The sequence below is a fragment of the Rhamphochromis longiceps genome, linkage group LG9 (genome assembly GCF_057381845.1).
Source record: "Rhamphochromis longiceps isolate RC_006_pf linkage group LG9, R_longiceps_female_GT1.1, whole genome shotgun sequence".
Taxonomy (NCBI): domain Eukaryota; kingdom Metazoa; phylum Chordata; class Actinopteri; order Cichliformes; family Cichlidae; genus Rhamphochromis; species Rhamphochromis longiceps.
In genome coordinates this window covers 11269783-11290767 of record NC_140565.1, presented here as the reverse complement: position 1 = coordinate 11290767, position 20985 = coordinate 11269783, and the positions used below count along the sequence as shown (strand labels likewise).

Below are 20985 nucleotides of genomic sequence, written 5' to 3'. Positions count from 1 at the left end.
TCTATAAAAATGAGAGACAGCTACTCCTCCCTCACCCCACTCAGTATCACTGGTATGAGGTTGAGAAGGGGAAAATGCATACAGGTGCCCTTATCAAGCAGGTGGCCAATGTCCTGAAAGAGCTTAGCCAAGTAAGCTGACAGTAGGGTGACCACATTAAGGGTTATTATGGACCGAGCTGTCAACTTGCAAACCTTTTGGTCATATAAGTCTGTGAAGGTTCTCAGTCATCCAGGTCATCGTAGTCTAAGGAGCTTGGAAAGAAAAGCGTCCAAACTTCTATAAGTTCCTTGAAGACGTTTCACCTGTCAGAAGCTTCTTCAGGTCTAGGAGTAACTGGTGGAAAGAAAGGCTGTTGGCTCTTTTAAAGGGACAGTACCTAACCACTGGTACAGATATGTTGATGACACATGGGTCAAAATCAAAACCCAGGAAGTAGAATCCTTCACTGTTTACATCAACGCTGTGGATAAAAACAAAGTTCACCAGGGAAGACACAAAGGATAACAGTATGCCATTCCTGGACTTTGCCGTGCGCATTAAAGAGAACGGAAACCTCAACATGAAGTTTACTGGAAGCCCACACACACGGACCAGTACCTCCTGTTTGACTCCCATCACCCTCTGGAACACAAACTTTGAGTAATCAGGACCCTACACCACCGGGCAGAACATGTTCCCTCTAAGCCTGAAGGAAAAAAGAGGGAACACACACATGTAAAGGAAGCTCTTAAAATGAGACAAGACTCAGCTGTCAGAAGACATAGTTTGAAAGAGAAGTAAAAGAGGCATCTATGTCCACTGTGAGCGACCATCTTTGAACAGAGGCAGCGGCTTACGACACCAACTGTCTGCCATCTATAATCCAGTTTTGAGATCCCTTCCCAGACGCTTCCACTCACATCCTGGGCCATCTGACCTCAGGAAATCACATGATAGGCTGGGGCTAGGATTCACAGTGGGTTCACCCGAATACTTGGCTGATTGTGACCCACACCCATTTTCACACCTTGGCTCGTGTGATTAGGTAGAGGATCATTAGGGGGTCCATCTCTCCTGGGGGACACTCCCATAGGGCTTAAAATCTGGGACTCTGCACCAGTTTCTCCTAGAACTGAAGAAACCTCTCAGATGAGAGGTGAAACATCTTCAAGAAAAAGTCCAGACTCTTTTTTTCCCCAAGCTTTTGGTATATGGAGCTGCTAGGGTTCTTTCACTGCTTGGTGATTTGGTAATAATGTTTTAATAATGTCCAGCTGTTTTTGGACAATTCTGAAGCTTATTAATCCTTAACAATCAAAAACCTACATCCAAAGTACAACCAGAGCTGGGAATTAGTAACAAAAACATATTTTCTGAAATTACTTAACTTACTAGAATCCTGCAAGTTTTATCACACAGGATGAAGCAAATTACTCACCAAAGTATTTCCAAACTGTGTAGATGGGTATTTGCCACCATTTGCGTCAATTATGGTTGAATTTAACTGTTTAATTGCAATTTATAGACATCAAAAAAAAATCACATTTTATCATAATATTTATATTCACAATAATTGCTGATGGGTTCACAACAGCTAAATACGAAAGGTGAAACATACTATATAGGCTTGTGGAATTTGCCTTTTAGAGATGTAAAAACTTGAATTTATCTCTAACGTAGGTGCTCTCACCTGTGCGTCTGAGAAAGGAAGAATATGGATGCAGTTCTCTAGGAGGATGGTCTGGACCTCAGTCTCAAGCTCTCCAGCTCGACCCAAAACCCGTACACTATGGCCGTTGGGATAGAATGACGTGCTTTCCCATGAATCAATGCGCACCACAACTCTGTGGTCCTAGGTGAGGATGAGAAGACAGGGATAGAAATGAGACAGCACTTAGTAAACACTGGTCACACTATGAGACAAAAGCATAATGCTATAGTAACACTAGAGACTGGAGCGCAAACAAGATCGGTGTTGCTATGTGCAATGAATTTGCAATATTGTTGGCTTTGAAATGCTTCTTTGGAAGACGGGGACTAATTCTGCAACTACTCTCAGTCAGTTACTTTTATTTAAAGGGTGCAAAACACCAATCAAATGGTGATAAGATGGTCTGGAGATAGAGTCCTGCTTTTCAAGGCAATCACCTTGAAAGCGTTCATCCAGAGGTTGACAGTGTTGTATTCTCAACCTTTGATCGACCAGTTGGTTGCCGTAACTACTTGTAATTGAACGCTGAATGCAAAATATTCACTGCAATCACTGGAAAAGCAGCGTTTTTTCTTTGTTACAAGGCAGGTGCCGTCCTATTTTTACTCATGTGACTAAGCCATAATGTACATCATGAAAATAAAATCAACCTATAGATGTAAGTCAAGTCAGACCTGCAGAGCTTCAGCCTGTTGAGTACTGATGCGGATTTTAGGAATACGCTGGTCCCAAGGTATGGTCAGTATCCGCTGGGAATTCCTGCTCTGGGACTGAATCCCATCCCTAGTGGGGAAAGTTACCACGTAGTCTCTCCAGTTCCTCTGCAGGATCCCTACAATACGACCTGTGGGGTTAAATGTCAGACATCAGTACAGAGAGACATTTATGGAGTAAGTGAGGATGGACTCGATGATTGCGGTGTAGAATTGCATCATCGTCCGTGTTGGCAGGTTGAATTTCTTCAGCTGCCTCAGGAAGCACATCCTCTGCTGAGCCTTCTTTATGACGGAGGTGACGGAGGCTCCCACTTCAGGTCCTGGGTGATGGTGGTACCCAGGAAGCGGAATGAGTCCACAGAGGTGATGGGGGTGTCAGTCAGGATGATGGGGGGGAGTGGGGCTGTGTGCTTCCTGAAGCCCACAATAATCTCCACTGTCTTCTGGGCATTCAGCACCAGGTTGTTGTGGCTGCACCAGGACACCAGACGTTCAACCTCCCTCCTGTAGGCAGACTCGTCCCCGTCCGAGATGAGTCCAATAGCGGTGGTGTCATCTGCAAACTTGATTAGCTTGACAGACTGGTGGGTGGAGGTGCAGCAGTTGGTGTACAGGGAGAAGAGCAGAGGAGAAAGAACGCAGCACTGGGGGGGAGCCGGTATATACATATGTACTACATAATTACATATGTGTTCATTCATAGTTTTGATGCCTTCAGTGAGAATCTACTATGTAGAAGTACCAGGCCATGACAGAAAAACCACTAAAAAAAAGGCGTGTCCACACTTTTGACTGGTAGGGGCTTCAGGTGTGCTTAGTGAATACCTCAGGCACCAGAAACCCAAGAAAGAGGAGCAAGAAGAGGAACCATCATGGAAGGACAGGATCCTGCACAGTACCACCAACAGATAAAAGAACTAGCTCACATCCAGAAATCCTACCAGTGGCTGGACTGGACTGAAATAGAGCACAGAGGCACTAATAATGGCAGCACATGAAGCCATAAGTACAAGATCCATAGAGGCTGGGGTCTACCAGACCAGTCAGTCAAGACCCCAGATACAAGCGTAAAGATGCCCCTGAGACAATCCAGCACATAACAACAGGGTGCAAGATGCTAGCAGACATACATGGAACGCCATAACCAAGTGGCCGGCATAGTATAAAGGGAATATCTGTGCCGAGTATGGCCTGGAAGTCCCGAGGTCAAAACGGGAGACGCCCCTTAGTGTGATGGAGAATGACCGAGCTAAGATGCTTCGGGGCTTCCAGATACAGACGGACAAAATGGTGATGGCTAATCGGACATAGTGGTGGTGAACAAGCAGAGGAAGACGGCTGTAGTGACAGATTTAGCAATCATCAGGAACATCAGGACGAAGGAACATGAGAAGCTAGAGTACCAAGGGCTCAGAGAAGAGCTTGAGAAGATGTGGAGGTGACGGTAACAGTGGTCCCCGTGGTAACCTGAGCACTCGGTGCGGTGACTCCCAAGCTAGGCGAGTGGTTCCAGCAGATCCCGGGAACAACATCTGAGATCTCTGTCCAGAAGAGCGCAGTCCTGGGAACAGCAGAGATGCTGCGCAGGACCCTCAAGCTCCCAGGCCTCTGGTAGAGGACCTGAGCTTGAAGGATTGACCGCCCGCAGGGGGGGGAAGTTTTTTGTCCTTAGGACCTCGTGTGTAAAAATAATAACAATAAGAAGGGTTAACAATGGTCAATTGCCTCCAGTTAGATTAAAATGTATTTTATGTGTTGCATATTTTTTATGTAAAAACACAGGGTGTTCCCATTAGCCAAATTAAAAGTGTGACAAGCTAAAACAGTATTTTTGCACCTGAACTATCCCTCCCTGTTCTAGGTCTGCCACAGCTGAAAAGATTATTGATTATTTGTGCGAGTCCACGTGTATAGTTGCAGGAGTGTTCCTCGCCTTTTGAATACTGGGCCCTGAGTTGTGTGCTTAATTAATTAGTGTTTTTCTTTCTTTCTCTCTTTTGTCATTTGCGAGGTTACACTGGCAAACTTACGGGGCCCCGTCTGTCTCTGTTCTGTTGTGTTTGGTAAAGGGAACTGTATGTTAGTGGAAGCTCAGGATGCGTTCCCTGCCATTTGTGTCTCCTAGACTTAAAACTTTCTTTTGTATTGGACGAAAGAAAAGGTGTCAGACGTAAAAAAAATTCTACAGAAGATGAACAATATCTGCCATGTCATTAAAAAGCAGGAAAAACCAGCAAAGACGTGACACAGAACCTGAGAGATGCATTTGGCCCTTGAGTTGTTCGACGAAACTTCATCGTTATTTGAATCTCTGGAAATGTGGCTGTCAAGAAGCTATTCCCTGACGAATGGAACCATGGAGAAGAGGTTCAGTTGTGCCAAATTACACCAGAACTGTAATAAAAATCAGTAGCAACTTTAAAAAAAGTTTAATTGTGAATGCCTGTCCAGAAAATAGCTTCCAAATGTTATTTCACCCAAATATGTTCTTATAATGTTGCTTCATGCAGGTGATATAAACAAGAATGGTGAATGGACTAATTCTTATACAGCTCTTTTCTACTCTCACCCAATCACCCCATTCACACAAGCACTTCCTTCTATGCGTTTAAGTGCTTACTAAGCAACATTCACACTCACTATACTCCAATGGATGCATCGGAGAGCAACTTGGGGTTAGTATCTTTCCCAAAGATACTCGGCTTGCAGACTCGGGGAGCCACGGATCGAACCATTCATGTGGTTCGATCAAGATGCTTCATTGTTTTCATTACTTATTTGTGAGATATCCTGAACATATTTTAGGCAAATCAGACAGAAAATATAATACACAAAATATCATTAAATACAAAAATAAATCAAATGTGAATGAATGGAGTACAAACATTCCCACCTGTTGGCAGAGGTGTACTCTCATTGTCCTCTCCAGTTTTTTCATCCCCATCAGTCAGGGCTGTGTCCCTCCCTCTCCACTCGTTCTTGGGCAACAACTCCACCACAACTTCGTCCCCATGCACCGCTCTGTTTCGATTTTTTCGACCATACACAAGCACATCCCAAGTCAGATCTAAGATGGATAGGGGGGGGTCAAAGTCGGGAGAAGAGATCAGAAACGTCTAGCAAATATAAGTTTAATGTGTCTGTTCCACCTGTTTTGAAAATGTAAGGCGTTTTCACCTGTGCTCTTGGTTGAGAAGTTCTTCGGCCTGACGAAAGCCTCGTTCTGTGCCCGATGCTTGTTAACATTCAGTGTACCCTAGTAAAAAGGAATGAAACAAGACATTTACTCTTCTGCCACTGAGGTTGTGTTAAACAATCTGGTGAAAAACTCCACTGCCTTCTCTTTGTGACATCTCCATACCTGCTCAGGTACAGTTGGGGAAATAATTATCACTGCTGAATTTGTAGGTTTCCTCAGTTACAAAGAAAGAACAATTATTCATGTTATTTCTTTAATGTTAGTTTCATTTAATGGAGAGCGATAGAATATCAACCAAAAACTGTCTGTGAAGGTTCTCAGTCATCCAGGTCATCGTAGTCAAAGGAGCTTGCAAAGAAAAGCGTCTGGACTTCTTTAAGTTGCTTGAAGACGTTTCACCTCTCATCCGAGAAGCTTCTTCAGTTCTAAGGTCAAATGGTGGAGAGTCCCAGATATAAACCTAGAGGGAGTATCCCCCCACAGAGGGACAAAAGGACCCCCTGATGATCCTCTAATCGCCTGAGCCAAGGTGTGAAACTGGGTGTGGGTCCCAATCAGCCAGAGTTTCGGGTGTGTTCATTGTGAAACCTGGCCCCACCTTATCATGCGAATTCCTGAGGTCAGATGGCCCAGGATGTGAGTGGGCGTTAAGGCGTCTGGGAAGGATCTCAAAACTGGATTATAGATGGCAGAGAGTTGGTGTCGTAAGCCCCGCCTCTGTTCAAAGATGGTCGCTCACAGTGGACATAGATGGCTTCTTTCACTCCTCTTTCAAACCATCTGTCCTCTCTGTCCAAAATGTGAACATTGGCATCCTCGAAAGAGTGACCTTTGACCTTTAGACGCAGATGTCCATCTGCCTCAGGAAACTCTTTCTCCCCATCGTCACCCTCTGACTACTCCACTTGATACCAAGAAAAGTCTTACCACTGGCAACAAAGGTCTCTACCCCAAATACTAAGCCATGTTTTGCTTGGGGACTCACTGAAAGTAACTTGCCAATCCCTTTATGACTTTTTAAAATAATAATAATAATAATAATAATGATGTGTTTTTTCTGTCTCTCTCCTTTAAAATTAAACTGCAAGAAAACTTAGAGACAGTTCATATCTTCTTCATTCAATAACAGTCCTGCTCTTCATCTCATTTTCTTTATTCGTCAGCCCCTCAAATACTCCTACCTCCTCAGCACACTCCCTACACTCATCAGTGTATTTCGTTAGTATAGATTAGTATATGTATTAAAGGTACCTGCAGTTTCTCTGAAAAATGAACAGGCTTAAAGCTACTAAAATATTTAAACGTTGTTCCTGCAGTTGTTTTAAACTCGTGTTTTAAAGAGAGATCCGGTATACTTAAAACAGGAGTTAGAGAATTGTGGATCAATATGTTTGTCATTGCACAAGATGATCAGATCTTTAGCATGAATGCTCACCTCTGTTTTCTACACACACACATCACTGATCACATCACATGCTCACAGAGACACATTCACATACACACACATCACATGTTCACTCTTGCAGAGACACACGTTCACATGTGCGTGTCTTATCTGTCGCATCATTAATGTTGATGTTTGTGTGACCACTGAAGTTAATAAAAGGGCTTTGAGGGAAGGCTGGAGTTGGGCTAAGATCAGATGAAGACCTTCTCCCCTTGCAGCAAGTAAAAGAAAGCGCTGAGTCAGCGGGGTTTGAGCGTTAGACCCAACAACAGGTTGGTACATTTTTACCTGAATGTAACGTTCAGACTTTATACCAGCCTCCAGGACTTCAGCGGGAAGATGTTCGGGAAACTCTTTCTCCCCATCGTCGCCCTCTGTCTCTTGTTGTGCCTGAGAAATGGAGCTAAACAGTTCATGGGCTGCCTGCAGATCTGACCAGAAGCTTTGCAAATAATCCTGGCAAAGGAAAAACACACAGGTCAAGAAATAAATTACTTCAGTTGGCCTTCTTAGCTCCAGTAACATCCCTTCAAGGGCCTAAGTTTTGGATCCTCTTCCACTTAACCTTATCAGGTTCGAGAAAGAGAAATAGAGTAAAATCTTTCAAATTCACCTCAAATCAACAGCCAGATGCTTAAACCTTTTGATACAGTTAGACGTCCTCAGTATTAGTATTACAATAATAGTTAAATAGATATAAGAACTGGTTTCAGAATAAATAAAGCGAGTTTTTGGAATGGGCTTCCCAAAGCAACAACCTCAACCCTGTTGTTAATTGTTGGACCGTGCTTAAACGCCACGACCGTTTTAGGAAACCAACCAATTTAAATGAATTCTACCAATTCTGGTTGAAAATCTCTGTTTTCAGTGACCGAAAACGCCGTTTACGTGTGGACGAAAGGCGCAAACACATAGAAAAATCTGCGTTTTCAAAAATACCCGGGTACGTATGTTTGGATAAAAATATACAAATCTGGCAGCAATGTATCAAAAATGTATCACAATAGAAAGCGATGTAATATTAATTTCACGGCTACTAGCATGTACTGCTCTTTTTCCTTTAAATAAACATCAGACTTGATATCAGTCCTTATTGAGCAATGAGTTTACTCTCTGACCGACTCGTGTTTGCGGCGTTCCAAACACGTTGCCAAGAGGGAAGATGCAGAGTACCTGTGAAGCCAAACATATAATATCAATACCCATAACATGGCTAAAGGCTGTTTCTAACCTCTCTTCTTTACTTTAACTGTCATTTATTGACCATTTTAAATGGCGATACCAGTGTATCGACAAATAGGTAAAAAGTGTAACTGTTTTTTTCTGACAGAGCTCGGATCAATCAGTGCAATTACAAACAAGGCTGTGACCTTCACCTTTAGCGAAATTCTCATTTACATACTAGTTTAATAGTTTTCTGACTCATTGTCACTGTGTTTTATACAACCACAGCATGCTTGCTAGGCTGACATGAATTGAAAAACAAAGTGCAGCTCTCCGTATGTAAACAGACTAAATGCCACATATATTTACATTTTGTCACTTAACCAAGAAATCATGTGTAATGACCGAAAGTTTGACAACAACCACCAATTTCACTTCTAAGTGAGACTGTTCTAATACTGCTGCCAAAAATGTAAGTGTTTCAAAAACCCATGCCTGCTACATGCTACAATAGTCCCACTGAAGATTAGTGAAATAATACAGACCAACCAACTGTTCCATCATATAGGCTCCAACACAACGACTTTAACACAAAGAGCTGACTTTCAGTTTTAGGTGTTCAAACCACGTGTTTCTCTAAATGCATGATGATAAATCCCTGTAAGGTGGCTACATATAAGAAGCCGATATAGAGTAGATGGTATTATAAAGGTATTTCATATACCTGGACGGAGATGACGTACACTCCAGACGTCAGGCTGCTGAACTGAGCTACGGCCTCAGGATCCTCAGTGATCATCACTATATTCATCATTCCTGCCAGGTGGTTGTAGTACCACACTGCAGCTGAGTACACACACACACACACACACACATTAAATGAACTCACAAGTTTAGCATAAGATGCATGAAAGCAAATTGCCCGCTAAAGCAATAATCTTTAACATATCCCACTAAGTTTTTGCTGTTTTGTAGGTGGAAGTTATGATTTCACACTACTTGTAATTCAAATGGTGCTTCCACAGAAAGAATATAAAAAATAAATAATTGAGTGCCTTATCTATATAATAAACACATTTCATGAGAACACACTGCACTTCTAGCTTCATTTGTTGGCACAACATAAAAGTTTGTCAGATCGTGATTAACATTACAACCAAGTCTCTATTATTAAAAACACTCATTAAATCCTTTTGGTGCTTTTCTCTATTAAACTGGTATAAATATTAATCACTTTTAAGCTGCCATTCACAAGTCCTCCTGACTTCTTTGTTCCTGCACTTGTTTTCTACCTGAAGTGGAGGAAAAACATTTTTGAAAATGTTAAAATGACCCCTTTACCCATTGAACCCCTATTGGGACAAAACACTATGAATGCTCGATTGACATCTTAGCCAGTACGTGTGCTCTAAGTGCCATATGCATCTGCACCGCTGGCCTGTTGCACAATTTGAAAGAAAGTTCAAATGTAATGTTTACATTTTTAAATCTCCCAGATGAATTTTGCACACGTGTGAACTATACATTTATGTCACTTTCACAAAATATTTTTTAAACCCAGAGACTTAACATTTTTAGAAACACAATTTCCTTTCAAGAGTTGCTGAGCAGAAGTAGTCAGCAGGTGCAGTCAAAGACATTTTGTGTGATTGGATGATTATCAGGATGTCCTAAAAGCATCATTTGAAAAACCTTCAGTTAATCCAGTCCAAGAACAAAAGAACATATTTCTCCCATACTGGCTTCCCTGTTAAATCCAGAATTTAATTTAAAATCTTCTTACACAGAAAAGTCTTGAATAATCAAACCCCTTTTACACACCCACTTTACTCTCAGGCTGCGGGCTTATTTGTGGGGTTTACAAAAGTAGAATGGGAGGCAGAGCATCAGCCTTCATGCCCTTTTTTGTAGAACCAGCTTCCTATTTGCACACGGGAGACTGACGCCCTCTCACTATTAAGATTAGGATTAAAACTTTCCTTTTTGATTTATAGTTAGGGCTGGATTGAGTGACCCTGAATCCTCCCTTAGTTACGCTGCAATAGGCAAGATTGGGGACTTCCCATGGTGCAAGTATTTCATCTTTACTGAAGAACTGAATATGTTTTATTAGCATAATCTCCATTATAATTAATGAGATTTACAAATTTCACCTAGTGAAACATGTAACGTCACACTTTGACCCAGAAAAACAAAATGAAGTCAAAGAAGTATAAGTAGAAGAAAAAACATGACAAAGAGGAAAAAATGAGAAAGGAAAAGACTCTATAGACTCTATTTCTATGCTACATGTGCTGCAGCAACTTGACTGTACACTTCAGTGAGTGTGGTAAATAATGAGCACTGACCTGGTCTGCCATTTTTCCTGGCTCTCGCCCTTCTCTCGTGGACAGTAAGAGTACTTCTGAAATTCATTGGCAAACAGCACGCAGTCGTGTCGAGGGTCTTTGACAAGGGTTTGCAGCCGCTTGTAATATCTGCACAAACGCACATTACAAAAACAAGTACATTCAATAAAATCATAAATTACACTCAAGAAAGCCTCTCATTAGTTTGGGAGAATGGTGGGGATGTTAGGAGAACGTTAACCCTGAAGCACGAGGGAGAAAAAATAGACCAACGTATGTTGACTTTTCCTAACATAATTTATGTTCCTTTGTTCATTTTGGCTCATTTTTTAAATTCACTCTTGTTTGTAAAAATCAAAATAAAACAAAGACTTGTCTGTCAGATAATATGCATTAGACCTAAACATAAGATCCTGATCTGAAATTATTGAAAGAGGATGACACCTGGCTTTGTTATCCTTTGAGTTTCACAATAAAAGCCCAGTTGGTGAACTAAAGCAGCAGATTGCTTTTTTCTGAAACATGTTGACTATGTGTGAACACTATACTGCACTAACTTTAACGTGGCACATTTCAGAGTACATGTAGTAGCTGTTTCACACTAAAAATGAACACTTGTACTGATCAAACAGATGAAATAAGAAATAAAGGCCTACAAATGCCCCGATCACTAGTTGAGTTAATATAGATGATGTATAGAAAATTCAGCGATTCTGCAAAGTGAAACTGCAAAGAGAGTCCACGATGAAGCTTTTTTCTCTTTGCTGTGTACGTTAAATTCAATGGAAAACAGTAAGTAGTGATTCAGTATGACAACTCTGTATGTTTCACCAGATGTCCACCTAACGCTATCAAAGTGAAGCCTCATCACATTAATGATGCAACACTCTAAAATGGCTGTGTGAGCACAAATCAGGAATAAACTGGACTGAAACCCGAGTTCACGTGGGACTTCTTATTTACAGTGCTCATCAAGTTTGTCCAAAGCGCTCCTGCATGTTTATGCTGGACACATATTTCAAGTCACAGGCTGCGTCTCTTTCAGCTTTGTCAGCAGAGCTCTGATATAATGAGGCTGACCCCTGGTCAATGTCTACAGACATGTGTAGCTAGGTTAAGCTGGGCACACAGCTAACAGCTTGATTATGAATGCAACTCAACATTTCAAACAGAGCATCAGAATGGGGAGGAAAGTCGTTTAAAAGACTTTGAGCACGGCTGGTTACTGGTTGCAGATGAGCTACTCTGAGCATTTCAGGAAGCAGGTGCCGTGTTTGGGGATAGTTAACAACGCAGACAAGTTGCATTCATTTTAATGACATCACCACTAACTGCATTTTAAGACATGCAGTTAGTGGTGACAGGTTAATTGGAAACACTAAATTGCCCATAGGTGTGAATGCAGAAATGCGAGTGTGAATGGTTGTGTTAGTCCTGTAAGACTGGCTGACACATACCCAGGTACTTATATTCAGGTGAAGAGCAAAATGAACATTTAGGGTACAGCAGAGAGTAATTTGTGTGACAGCTGTAGTAAAACCCAATTTGTGTTTGTCTGTTTAGGTGACTTCCAAGCAAGATACGTGGAGGAGCACCGGCTTGGAGAAGGAGGCTGTGGAGCAGTGTTTGCTGGCTACCGCATAAAGGATCATTTACCAGTAAGTGTTCAGATGGTGGTAGTAAGACAGGCAGTAATGCAGATAAGGGATAATATCGTAAGCTGAGATGTATGCTGTTTTACACCTTTAATGATGTCATACTGAGGAAATGCTCATCAATGCCCTGTGTCTTTTAGGTGGCCATCAAACACATCCCAAAGGGGAAAGTGTACTGCAAAGTGAAGGTAAATGTGCAAGACTTGAATTGTTTTTACATTAGTGGATTGCATGCAGCGTTCACCTGTGGAACGTCTGTGCCTCATCATCCACTTTGTTGAAATATTTCAGGATGATAACGGGAAGAATGTGTCAGTGGAAGTTGCCATCATGCTGAAGCTTGCAGCTGAAGCAGATGGATCAGTGGAAACATCAGCCCCAGTGTCTCTGTTGGAGTGGTTTGACTTTGGCAGAGAGCTGATCCTGGTGATGGAGAGACCTGTCCCCGCTGTGGACCTGGATAAATACATAGAAGAAAATGGAGGATTTTTGCCAGAGGACAAGGCCAAGGCAAGTTGACTTGCCTTAGAAGAGTCTTAGACTGTACATCATTCAATCAAAGCACAGAGTATTAGAGAAACATTAACCCATTGATTGATTATTGTCTTTTTCATCGTTTCCAGGTAGGGCTGGGCTATATCATACCATTCACGGTAATACCGGTGTAATTTTGGGCAACGATAGGAAAATGAGATATCGCGCTAGAATAGGTAAAACGCGCATGCGCAGTGCCTATGTTTACATACGCAGATGGCGGTGACGCAGAAAGAGAAGAGCAAAAGTGGATCGTTGAATGAAACGGATGAACCAGAACTGGTTTGTAAAAATGCTGCAACTTTAGTGGTGTGGAACTGGTTTAGCTTTCGTCCGTCAGATACACAACAAAGCACGATTTTTGGTAGCGCATGCTAGCGGGCCGCCGTTATTACCGTGTTGTTTGGAAAATACGGCACACTTAAAATCAATCCTTTGATTTTTCTGAAACTCGACAGTGCCCCTTATAATCCCGTGTGCCTTATGTATGAATTCTGGTTGTGTTTACTGACCTCAAAACGATTTTATGTACACGGCGACTTTGCTAAGCTACAAAGCCGCACCGCTCGATGGATTGTCGGAGCATTACGGCTATCGTAGGCAGGCGCCTCGCGGAGTGATACGTACTGCACCTCAACGTGATATTACCGTATTGTGTGTGTATAACCTCTTTTTAAGCTTTGTGGATATTTTACATGGTTATGCTGAGGATATGTCGGCCAATTTCCACTGGAAATGCCTTTTGGTTAAACTGTCAGCGAGGAATTTGCATTTGCACTGTTACATTTTTATATAACTTTAATGCACATAAAAAAACAGCTGCTTGTTTAAGTGAAAATACATTTATGGGGTTTTTTGCACTAATAAAGTTGTGGCGTTGTAAAGTATTTTGTCTAGTGTCAGTTATATCGTCAGTTATATCGTTATCACAACTTTTCAAATGTATATCGTGATAAATATTTTTGGTCATATCGCCCTGCTCTATTTCCAGGTCATTCTGAAGCAGCTGGTTGATGCTGCGAAGCACCTGGAGGATAAACACATCTTTCACCGGGACATCAAGAGTGAGAACATTCTAATTGAGACCGGCTCAGATGTACCGCGTGTTCGTATCATCGACTTTGGACTGAGCTGCTTTGTTAAGGAGCAGTCGCAGTACCGCGTCTTCTATGGTAACATATTCTGCTCTTGCTCTTCACAGATGTCACAATTTTCGCCTTTTGTTTTAGAAGAAATTGCAATTGTGTCTGTTTATTAGGTACAGAAATTTACTCCCCTCCCGAGTGGTACGGGCGCAGTTGCTACAGGTGTGGACCCACCACGGTATGGCAAATGGGAGTGGTTCTGTACGAAGCGCTTCATGCCGGGGACTTTAACACCACGAGCTTCCTCAAAAAGCGCCTGAAATTCAAAAGACATCTGTCCAAAAGTAAGAAAACGTCACACTTCAAGACTGACTGATGGCTTGGACCACTGGAACTATCATCTTCATGTTTTTTCTCTTTCCTTTCTTTCCAGACTGCCGGGATTTCTTGGACGCGTGTTTAACCAAAGTCCCGGAGACGCGGCCGACGCTGGAGGAGCTACAGCATCACACTTGGCTGAGATAAGCCTATCACACACACACACACAAACACACACAATTCAGACGTTATCATTTATGTGTGATGTATGAATTACCTTTCTTTTTTTCAGGAAATAATTTTTTTTAATTGGCCCACTTTAAATTTCAGTGTTTTGGAATTCCTGTAACCCCCCCCCAGCCATCCCAGGAAAGGGGATCTCTCTTTGAATGGGCTTTCCCGAGGTTTCTTCCCGTCAGTCTGGCCCCCCCAGGGGAGTTTTTCCTCGTCTTCATAGAGAGCTTGGGCTGGCTCAGGAGCTCCATCAAAACTGTCTTTATTTAATTACTCTAATGTAATCATATACTTTAAAGTAATCAAATAAAAGACAGTAAAAATCTGAAGACTTGAAGTAAACTTCCATTAAAATAAAACTTGTTTAATTCATCTTTGCTGAGGATACTGTGTTATTACTATTTCAAGGATTATGTCAGAACACCGGATACTGGTACCCATCCCTACCCATCACTAGGGAACAGAACAAACCAGACATCAATTACAACAAAAATGACACTGACCCAGCCAGCATGACTCGTCTGCCTTAAGAAATGTTTAGCAATATTACAAATTGGGTGATATGCCTTAAAGTAGCTTCTCATGTGTTCAGCATTGTCAAAGGCTACATTTTAATTAAAACCACAATCTAGTAATGTTCTGTCTTTAACCTTCCTAATTTGTTTTTTGTCCTAACCTAATACTAAATTGCCAGTGAAAACAAAAGTTACATAAATAAAGAAGAGTAAAGAAAATTACGGTCTTTTTTTATTGTAACAGTTTACCAGTGTACAGTTTGGTTTGTGACATATCTATCTAATAGACTCCAATTTGTGCATGTAAATGGAGAGTCCTCTTCACACACTGAGGTTAATTATGGAGTTCCACAGGGTTCAGTGCTAGGACCAATTCTGTTTACATTATACATGTTTCCCCTAGGCAGCATCATTAGAAGACATAGCATAAATTTTCACTGCTATGCAGATGACACCCAGCTCTATCTGTCCATGAAGCCAGATAACACACACCAATGAGTTACACTGCAGGAATGTCTTAAAGACTTAAAGACCTGGATGGCCGCTAACTTTCTGCTTCTTAATTCAGATCAAACTGAGGATATTGTACTCGTCCCTGAAAAGTTTAGAAATATGGTATCTAACCAGATTCTTACTCTGGATGGCATTACCTTGGCCTCCAGTAACGCTGTGAGGAACCTTGGAGTCATTTTTGACCAGGACATGTCCTTCAACGCACATATTAAACAAATATGTAAGACTGCGTTCTTCCATTTGCGCAACATCTCTAAAATTAGAAATATCCTGTCTCAGAGTGACGCTGAAAAACTAGTTCATGCATTTATTGTGTGAATGTGTGTGTGAATGGGTGGATGACTGGATATGTAAAGCGCTTTGGGGTCCTTAGGGACTAGTAAAGCGCTATATAAATACAGGGCATTTACCATTTATTACTTCCAGGCTGGACGACTGTAATTCATTATTATCAGGATGTCCAAAAAACTCACTGAAAAGCCTTCAGCTAATCCAAAATGCTGCAGCAAGAGTCCTGACAGGGACTAGAAAGAGAGAGCAGATTTCTCCTGTTAAATCCAGAATTGAATTCAAAATCCTGCTCCTCACATACAAGGTCTTAAATAATCAGGCCCCATCTTATCTTAATGACCTTGTAGTACCATATCACCCTATTAGAGCACTTCGCTCTCGCTCTGCAGGCCTACTTGTTGTTCCTAGAGTATTTAAAAGTAGAATGGGAGGGAGAGCCTTCAGTTTTCAGGCCCCTCTTCTGTGGAACCAGCTTCCAGTTTGGATTCAGGAGACAGACACTATCTCTACTTTTAAGATTAGGCTTAAAACTTTCCTTTTTGCTAAAGCATATAGTTAGGGCTGGACCAGGTGACCCTGAATCCTCCCTTAGTTATGCTGCAATAGACGTAGAGTTACACACTTACTCTCTGTCCCACCACTGCATTTACGGCTGCATTTCCAGGGATGTTGAGTTCAGCAATGACCTTTGGCCTCTGCTCTTTGAGATAGAGCATGAAGGCATTTGGCGGCTTCTTGACGTATGGCCCATCTTCATCCTGCTGGGCTGGGCACTTTCTTTTTCTTCAGGAATAAAACACAGAGTAAGAGCACATGTTAGCACTGTGTACAACTGTGAGGGAAGCAGTTCAAAAACACGAGACAAGCTGTAAAACTGAATGAAATCAGGCACCATTAATGGATCATTACAATAATTCCTGCAGACATCTGCAAACAAATGACAGATACTTGCAGATCAGTGAACCAAAGCAGCCGAGCAAACTTAGTTTGGAGTGGAGGTGTTAGGTGGAGGAGCAGGAGTGACATACTCATACATCTGTACACCGTTCCTACACAGATGAAGGGAGACATATGAGATAACAGGAAGAAGTTATGAATATAGAGATGTTCAGCAGCTGTGTTCACTCCAGTGTTTGTGTGTTTTACGTACAGTACTCCAACAGGACGCAGGTTCTGGAGCACACAAAACACACAACAGGTGACGAGACAAGCTGCAATACTATCATCTATCCACTAGGTGGAAGAATTGATCAGTAGAAAGAGGAGATGTGCTCAAAACGACATTCATACATAGATTTATTCTTCTTAGTTAGTCTTAAGAATTAGGATTCACTGACAGTGAAGAAGTTTCAGACGTGCACTCGCGTTTCCCCTTTTGCCTTTTCCTGCTCCAGCCAAGTCCTCCGCCTGCTCGACATCTCTCCTATTACCTTTTATTACGCTTGCACTCATGCCTTTGCCTTTCACCACTTCAAAACTGCGCCTTCTTCAATATTACCTTCATATGCTCGCTTTGCTTTTCGCCTTCCTCACTACACTAAGTACCATTTTTTAACGCTGTGTACTCACTCTTGCTAAGTACATGTGAACAGATCTTGAAGAAAAAAAACAAAACAAAACATACTTTTCTTTTCTCTTCTGATACTATTGAATGATCCTAACAGAAAAAAACAGAGTTAACACTGACTTAATAAAAAAGTGTTATATTTTATCTCAGATAAACTAGTCAGTGTTTATTAGTGTTTGCTCAACTAGAAGTCTTCATAGTAGCATCCACACATCAAGTCTTTAAACAAATAATGAAAGGATAATGAAAGAAAGTTTAATGTGAAATTACTGAATTATATGAAATGCCAGAGTGTTTTTCTTTAAACTACTTGCCTTTTAGTGATGTCACTAAAAGGCAAGGTTCTAATGTTGTGTTGCCATAGACTCCGGAGTTTACTTTTAAAGCTCACTTACAGAACTGACTTATACAGCTTAGTTAGAAAAGTCAAGCATCCAGACATTTGAAGGACTATTCACTCATTAAGGTGACATTTTCTATTTTAAAAATTAAGATGAAAAAGGAAACAAGAAAAGTTACGACTGAGGCAGATAAGAAAGATCCAGGAGATCAAAGTAAGTAAAAAATAAAATCCCCTAAATAACAGAATGTACATTTCTAACAATGTTGAGGCTCTGTGTATAAAATGATTCATTTTTAGAGGATTTAAATCCTGGTTTTGATTGAAACTAACCTGAGTGCAACATGTCTAATCAAAGAAAGGTTACTGGGGCACTTTGTCTTTTGGTAAAATAATGTGACAAGTTTATTCTTGGACTGAGCAGTGAAAACAGAGCAACAAGTGTCATCAGTATCTAGACTTAGTAGACCTAGTATGGTCCACTCGTGTTGGTGTGTTTTTTATCAAAAGGATAAACTTGTTATTATATTGTAAGCAATACTAATTTAAAATTCAATGACATCAAAATCCTTCTAGTCCTGATGTCGAGCGCTCTTTTTCACTAATGTGTTGTTGTTGTTTATAGATTGTAAGAGCAGGATGGCTAAAAGAAAGGCCAGTCCTGAAAAAACGACCCCCATAAAAAGAAGGAGGGTCACTGAGCAGGCTGGTCCTTCCACCAGCTCAGATGCTCATGTGGTCGGGGGAGTCAAGCGAAAGGTCCAACAAGATGAAGCGGGGACAACCAATACAGCAAAAAAGCGTAAACTTCTTGAGCATGTGAGCGGTGACAAGGGGCAGGCATCTTCCTGGTTGGACACTGGTAAAGGTAGGCTAATTAGTTGAGTGAGGGGTAGATTAAGTGTACATCTGGTTGCTAGTTTGAAGATATTAGTGTTTGGGAGATATTTGTGTCTATTATCTAATAAGCTGATGTGCTTTTGGTGTTTTCCACATCTGCAGACTGCAGCATAGAGATTTCAGAGAGCTGCAGTAAAAACAAAAAGGCTGGCAAAAGGAAAGCTGCGGGAGACACCAGGGACCCACCTAAGAAAAAGAACGTGGACCAGGACAAAACCAAAACCGTTGCCAAAAAGTCAGTGGCTGAACAGAAACGTAAGTAGCAAGCAGCTTAGCTTTTATATTCAGGTGAAGAGCAAAATGAACATTTAGGGTACAGCAGAGAGTAATTTGTGTGACAGCTGTAGTAAAACCCAATTTGTGTTTGTCTGTTTAGGTGACTTCCAAGCAAGATACGTGGAGGAGCACCGGCTTGGAGAAGGAGGCTGTGGAGCAGTGTTTGCTGGCTACCGCATAAAGGATCATTTACCAGTAAGTGTTCAGATGGTGGTAGTAAGACAGGCAGTAATGCAGATAAGGGATAATATCGTAAGCTGAGATGTATGCTGTTTTACACCTTTAATGATGTCATACTGAGGAAATGCTCATCAATGCCCTGTGTCTTTTAGGTGGCCATCAAACACATCCCAAAGGGGAAAGTGTACTGCAAAGTGAAGGTAAATGTGCAAGACTTGAATTGTTTTTACATTAGTGGATTGCATGCAGCGTTCACCTGTGGAACGTCTGTGCCTCATCATCCACTTTGTTGAAATATTTCAGGATGATAACGGGAAGAATGTGTCAGTGGAAGTTGCCATCATGCTGAAGCTTGCAGCTGAAGCAGATGGATCAGTGGAAACATCAGCCCCAGTGTCTCTGTTGGAGTGGTTTGACTTTGGCAGAGAGCTGATCCTGGTGATGGAGAGACCTGTCCCCGCTGTGGACCTGGATAAATACATAGAAGAAAATGGAGGATTTTTGCCAGAGGACAAGGCCAAGGCAAGTTGACTTGCCTTAGAAGAGTCTTAGACTGTACATCATTCAATCAAAGCACAGAGTATTAGAGAAACATTAACCCATTGATTGATTATTGTCTTTTTCATCGTTTCCAGATAGGGCTGGGCTATATCATACCATTCACGGTAATACCGGTGTAATTTTGGGCAACGATAGGAAAATGAAATATCGCGCTAGAATAGGTAAAACGCGCATGCGCAGTGCCTATGTTTACATACGCAGTTGGCGGTGACGCAGAAAGAGAAGAGCAAAAGTGGATCGTTGAATGAAACGGATGAACCAGAACTGGTTTGTAAAAATGCTGCAACTTTAGTGGTGTGGAACTGGTTTAGCTTTCGTCCGTCAGATACACAACAAAGCACGATTTTTGGTAGCGCATGCTAGCGGGCCGCCGTTATTACCGTGTTGTTTGGAAAATACGGCACACTTAAAATCAATCCTTTGATTTTTCTGAAACTCGACAGTGCCCCTTATAATCCCGTGTGCCTTATGTATGAATTCTGGTTGTGTTTACTGACCTCAAAACGATTTTATGTACACGGCGACTTTGCTAAGCTACAAAGCCGCACCGCTCGATGGATTGTCGGAGCATTACGGCTATCGTAGGCAGGCGCCTCGCGGAGTGATACGTACTGCACCTCAACGTGATATTACCGTATTGTGTGTGTATAACCTCTTTTTAAGCTTTGTGGATATTTTACATGGTTATGCTGAGGATATGTCGGCCAATTTCCACTGGAAATGCCTTTTGGTTAAACTGTCAGCGAGGAATTTGCATTTGCACTGTTACATTTTTATATAACTTTAATGCACATAAAAAAAACAGCTGCTTGTTTAAGTGAAAATACATTTATGGGGTTTTTTGCACTAATAAAGTTGTGGCGTTGTAAAGTATTTTGTCTAGTGTCAGTTATATCGTCAGTTATATCGTTATCACAACTTTTCAAATGTATATCGTGATAAATATTTTTGGTCATATCGCCCTGCTCTATTTCCAGGTCATTCTGAAGCAGCTGGTTGATGCTGCGAAGCACCTGGAGGATAAACACATCTTTCACCGGGACATCAAGAGTGAGAACATTCTAATTGAGACCGGCTCAGATGTACCGCGTGTTCGTATCATCGACTTTGGACTGAGCTGCTTTGTTAAGGAGCAGTCGCAGTACCGCGTCTTCTATGGTAACATATTCTGCTCTTGCTCTTCACAGATGTCACAATTTTCGCCTTTTGTTTTAGAAGAAATTGCAATTGTGTCTGTTTATTAGGTACAGAAATTTACTCCCCTCCCGAGTGGTACGGGCGCAGTTGCTACAGGTGTGGACCCACCACGGTATGGCAAATGGGAGTGGTTCTGTACGAAGCGCTTCATGCCGGGGACTTTAACACCACGAGCTTCCTCAAAAAGCGCCTGAAATTCAAAAGACATCTGTCCAAAAGTAAGAAAACGTCACACTTCAAGACTGACTGATG

General features: G+C 41.6%; 3 protein-coding genes and 1 pseudogene across 7 annotated transcripts in view; 2 read left to right on the top strand and 2 right to left on the bottom strand.

Moving 5' to 3' along the window:
- Positions 1–12606, bottom strand: part of LOC146661759 (DIS3-like exonuclease 1) — a 27828-nt gene extending 15222 nt beyond the window's left edge. The window contains exons 1-8 of one of the 3 annotated variants that reach the window (XM_085418254.1): positions 12467–12606; positions 10568–10696; positions 8944–9065; positions 7344–7511; positions 5587–5665; positions 5303–5476; positions 2368–2537; positions 1673–1834 (exon numbers count right to left, since the gene is read on the bottom strand). In XM_085418254.1, coding sequence (XP_085274380.1) covers positions 1673–1834; positions 2368–2537; positions 5303–5476; positions 5587–5665; positions 7344–7511; positions 8944–9065; positions 10568–10696; positions 12467–12491 — 1029 coding nt within the window. In that variant the 5' untranslated portion in view covers positions 12492–12606. Of the gene's footprint in view, positions 1–1672; positions 1835–2367; positions 2538–5302; positions 5477–5586; positions 5666–7343; positions 7512–8943; positions 9066–10567; positions 10697–12466 lie in introns of those variants that run through there. The other 2 variants (XM_085418255.1, XM_085418256.1) reach the window with 2 other exon arrangements.
- The window catches only part of LOC146661737 (uncharacterized), a 275594-nt gene that overhangs the window by 76304 nt on the left and 178305 nt on the right, over positions 1–20985 (top strand). The window lies entirely within an intron of this gene.
- LOC146661758 (transcription factor 7-like 1-B) lies at positions 12467–19371 on the bottom strand. Of its 3 annotated transcripts, none has more exons than XM_085418300.1 (5): positions 19232–19371; positions 16665–16761; positions 16339–16495; positions 15895–15945; positions 12467–12678 (listed from the first exon to the last, which is right to left on the bottom strand). In XM_085418300.1, the coding sequence occupies exons 1-5, from the start codon at positions 19254–19256 to the stop codon at positions 12595–12597; spliced, it is 414 nt and encodes a 137-aa protein (XP_085274426.1). In that variant the 5' UTR covers positions 19257–19371; the 3' UTR covers positions 12467–12594. The 3 variants fall into 3 exon arrangements, with proteins under 3 accessions (XP_085274426.1, XP_085274427.1, XP_085274429.1); XM_085418303.1 differs by lacking the exon at positions 12467–12678 and adding an exon at positions 12697–14368; XM_085418301.1 differs by lacking the exon at positions 15895–15945.
- On the top strand, positions 19219–20985 carry LOC146661757 (serine/threonine-protein kinase pim-3-like; annotated as a pseudogene).

Bases quoted from the DNA above. Each gene is read 5' to 3' on its own strand.
- LOC146661758 (XM_085418300.1), bottom strand. From the start codon at position 19,256: ATGATGAGGCACAGACGTTCCACAG. The intron at 16,496-16,664 runs GCAAGTATCTGT...TTATTCCTGAAG, and splicing joins CTGCTTTGGTTCACTGATCT to AAAAAGAAAGTGCCCAGCCC. The intron at 15,946-16,338 runs GTAAGTGTGTAA...CTCTCTTTCTAG, and splicing joins ATGCAGTGGTGGGACAGAGA to TCCCTGTCAGGACTCTTGCT.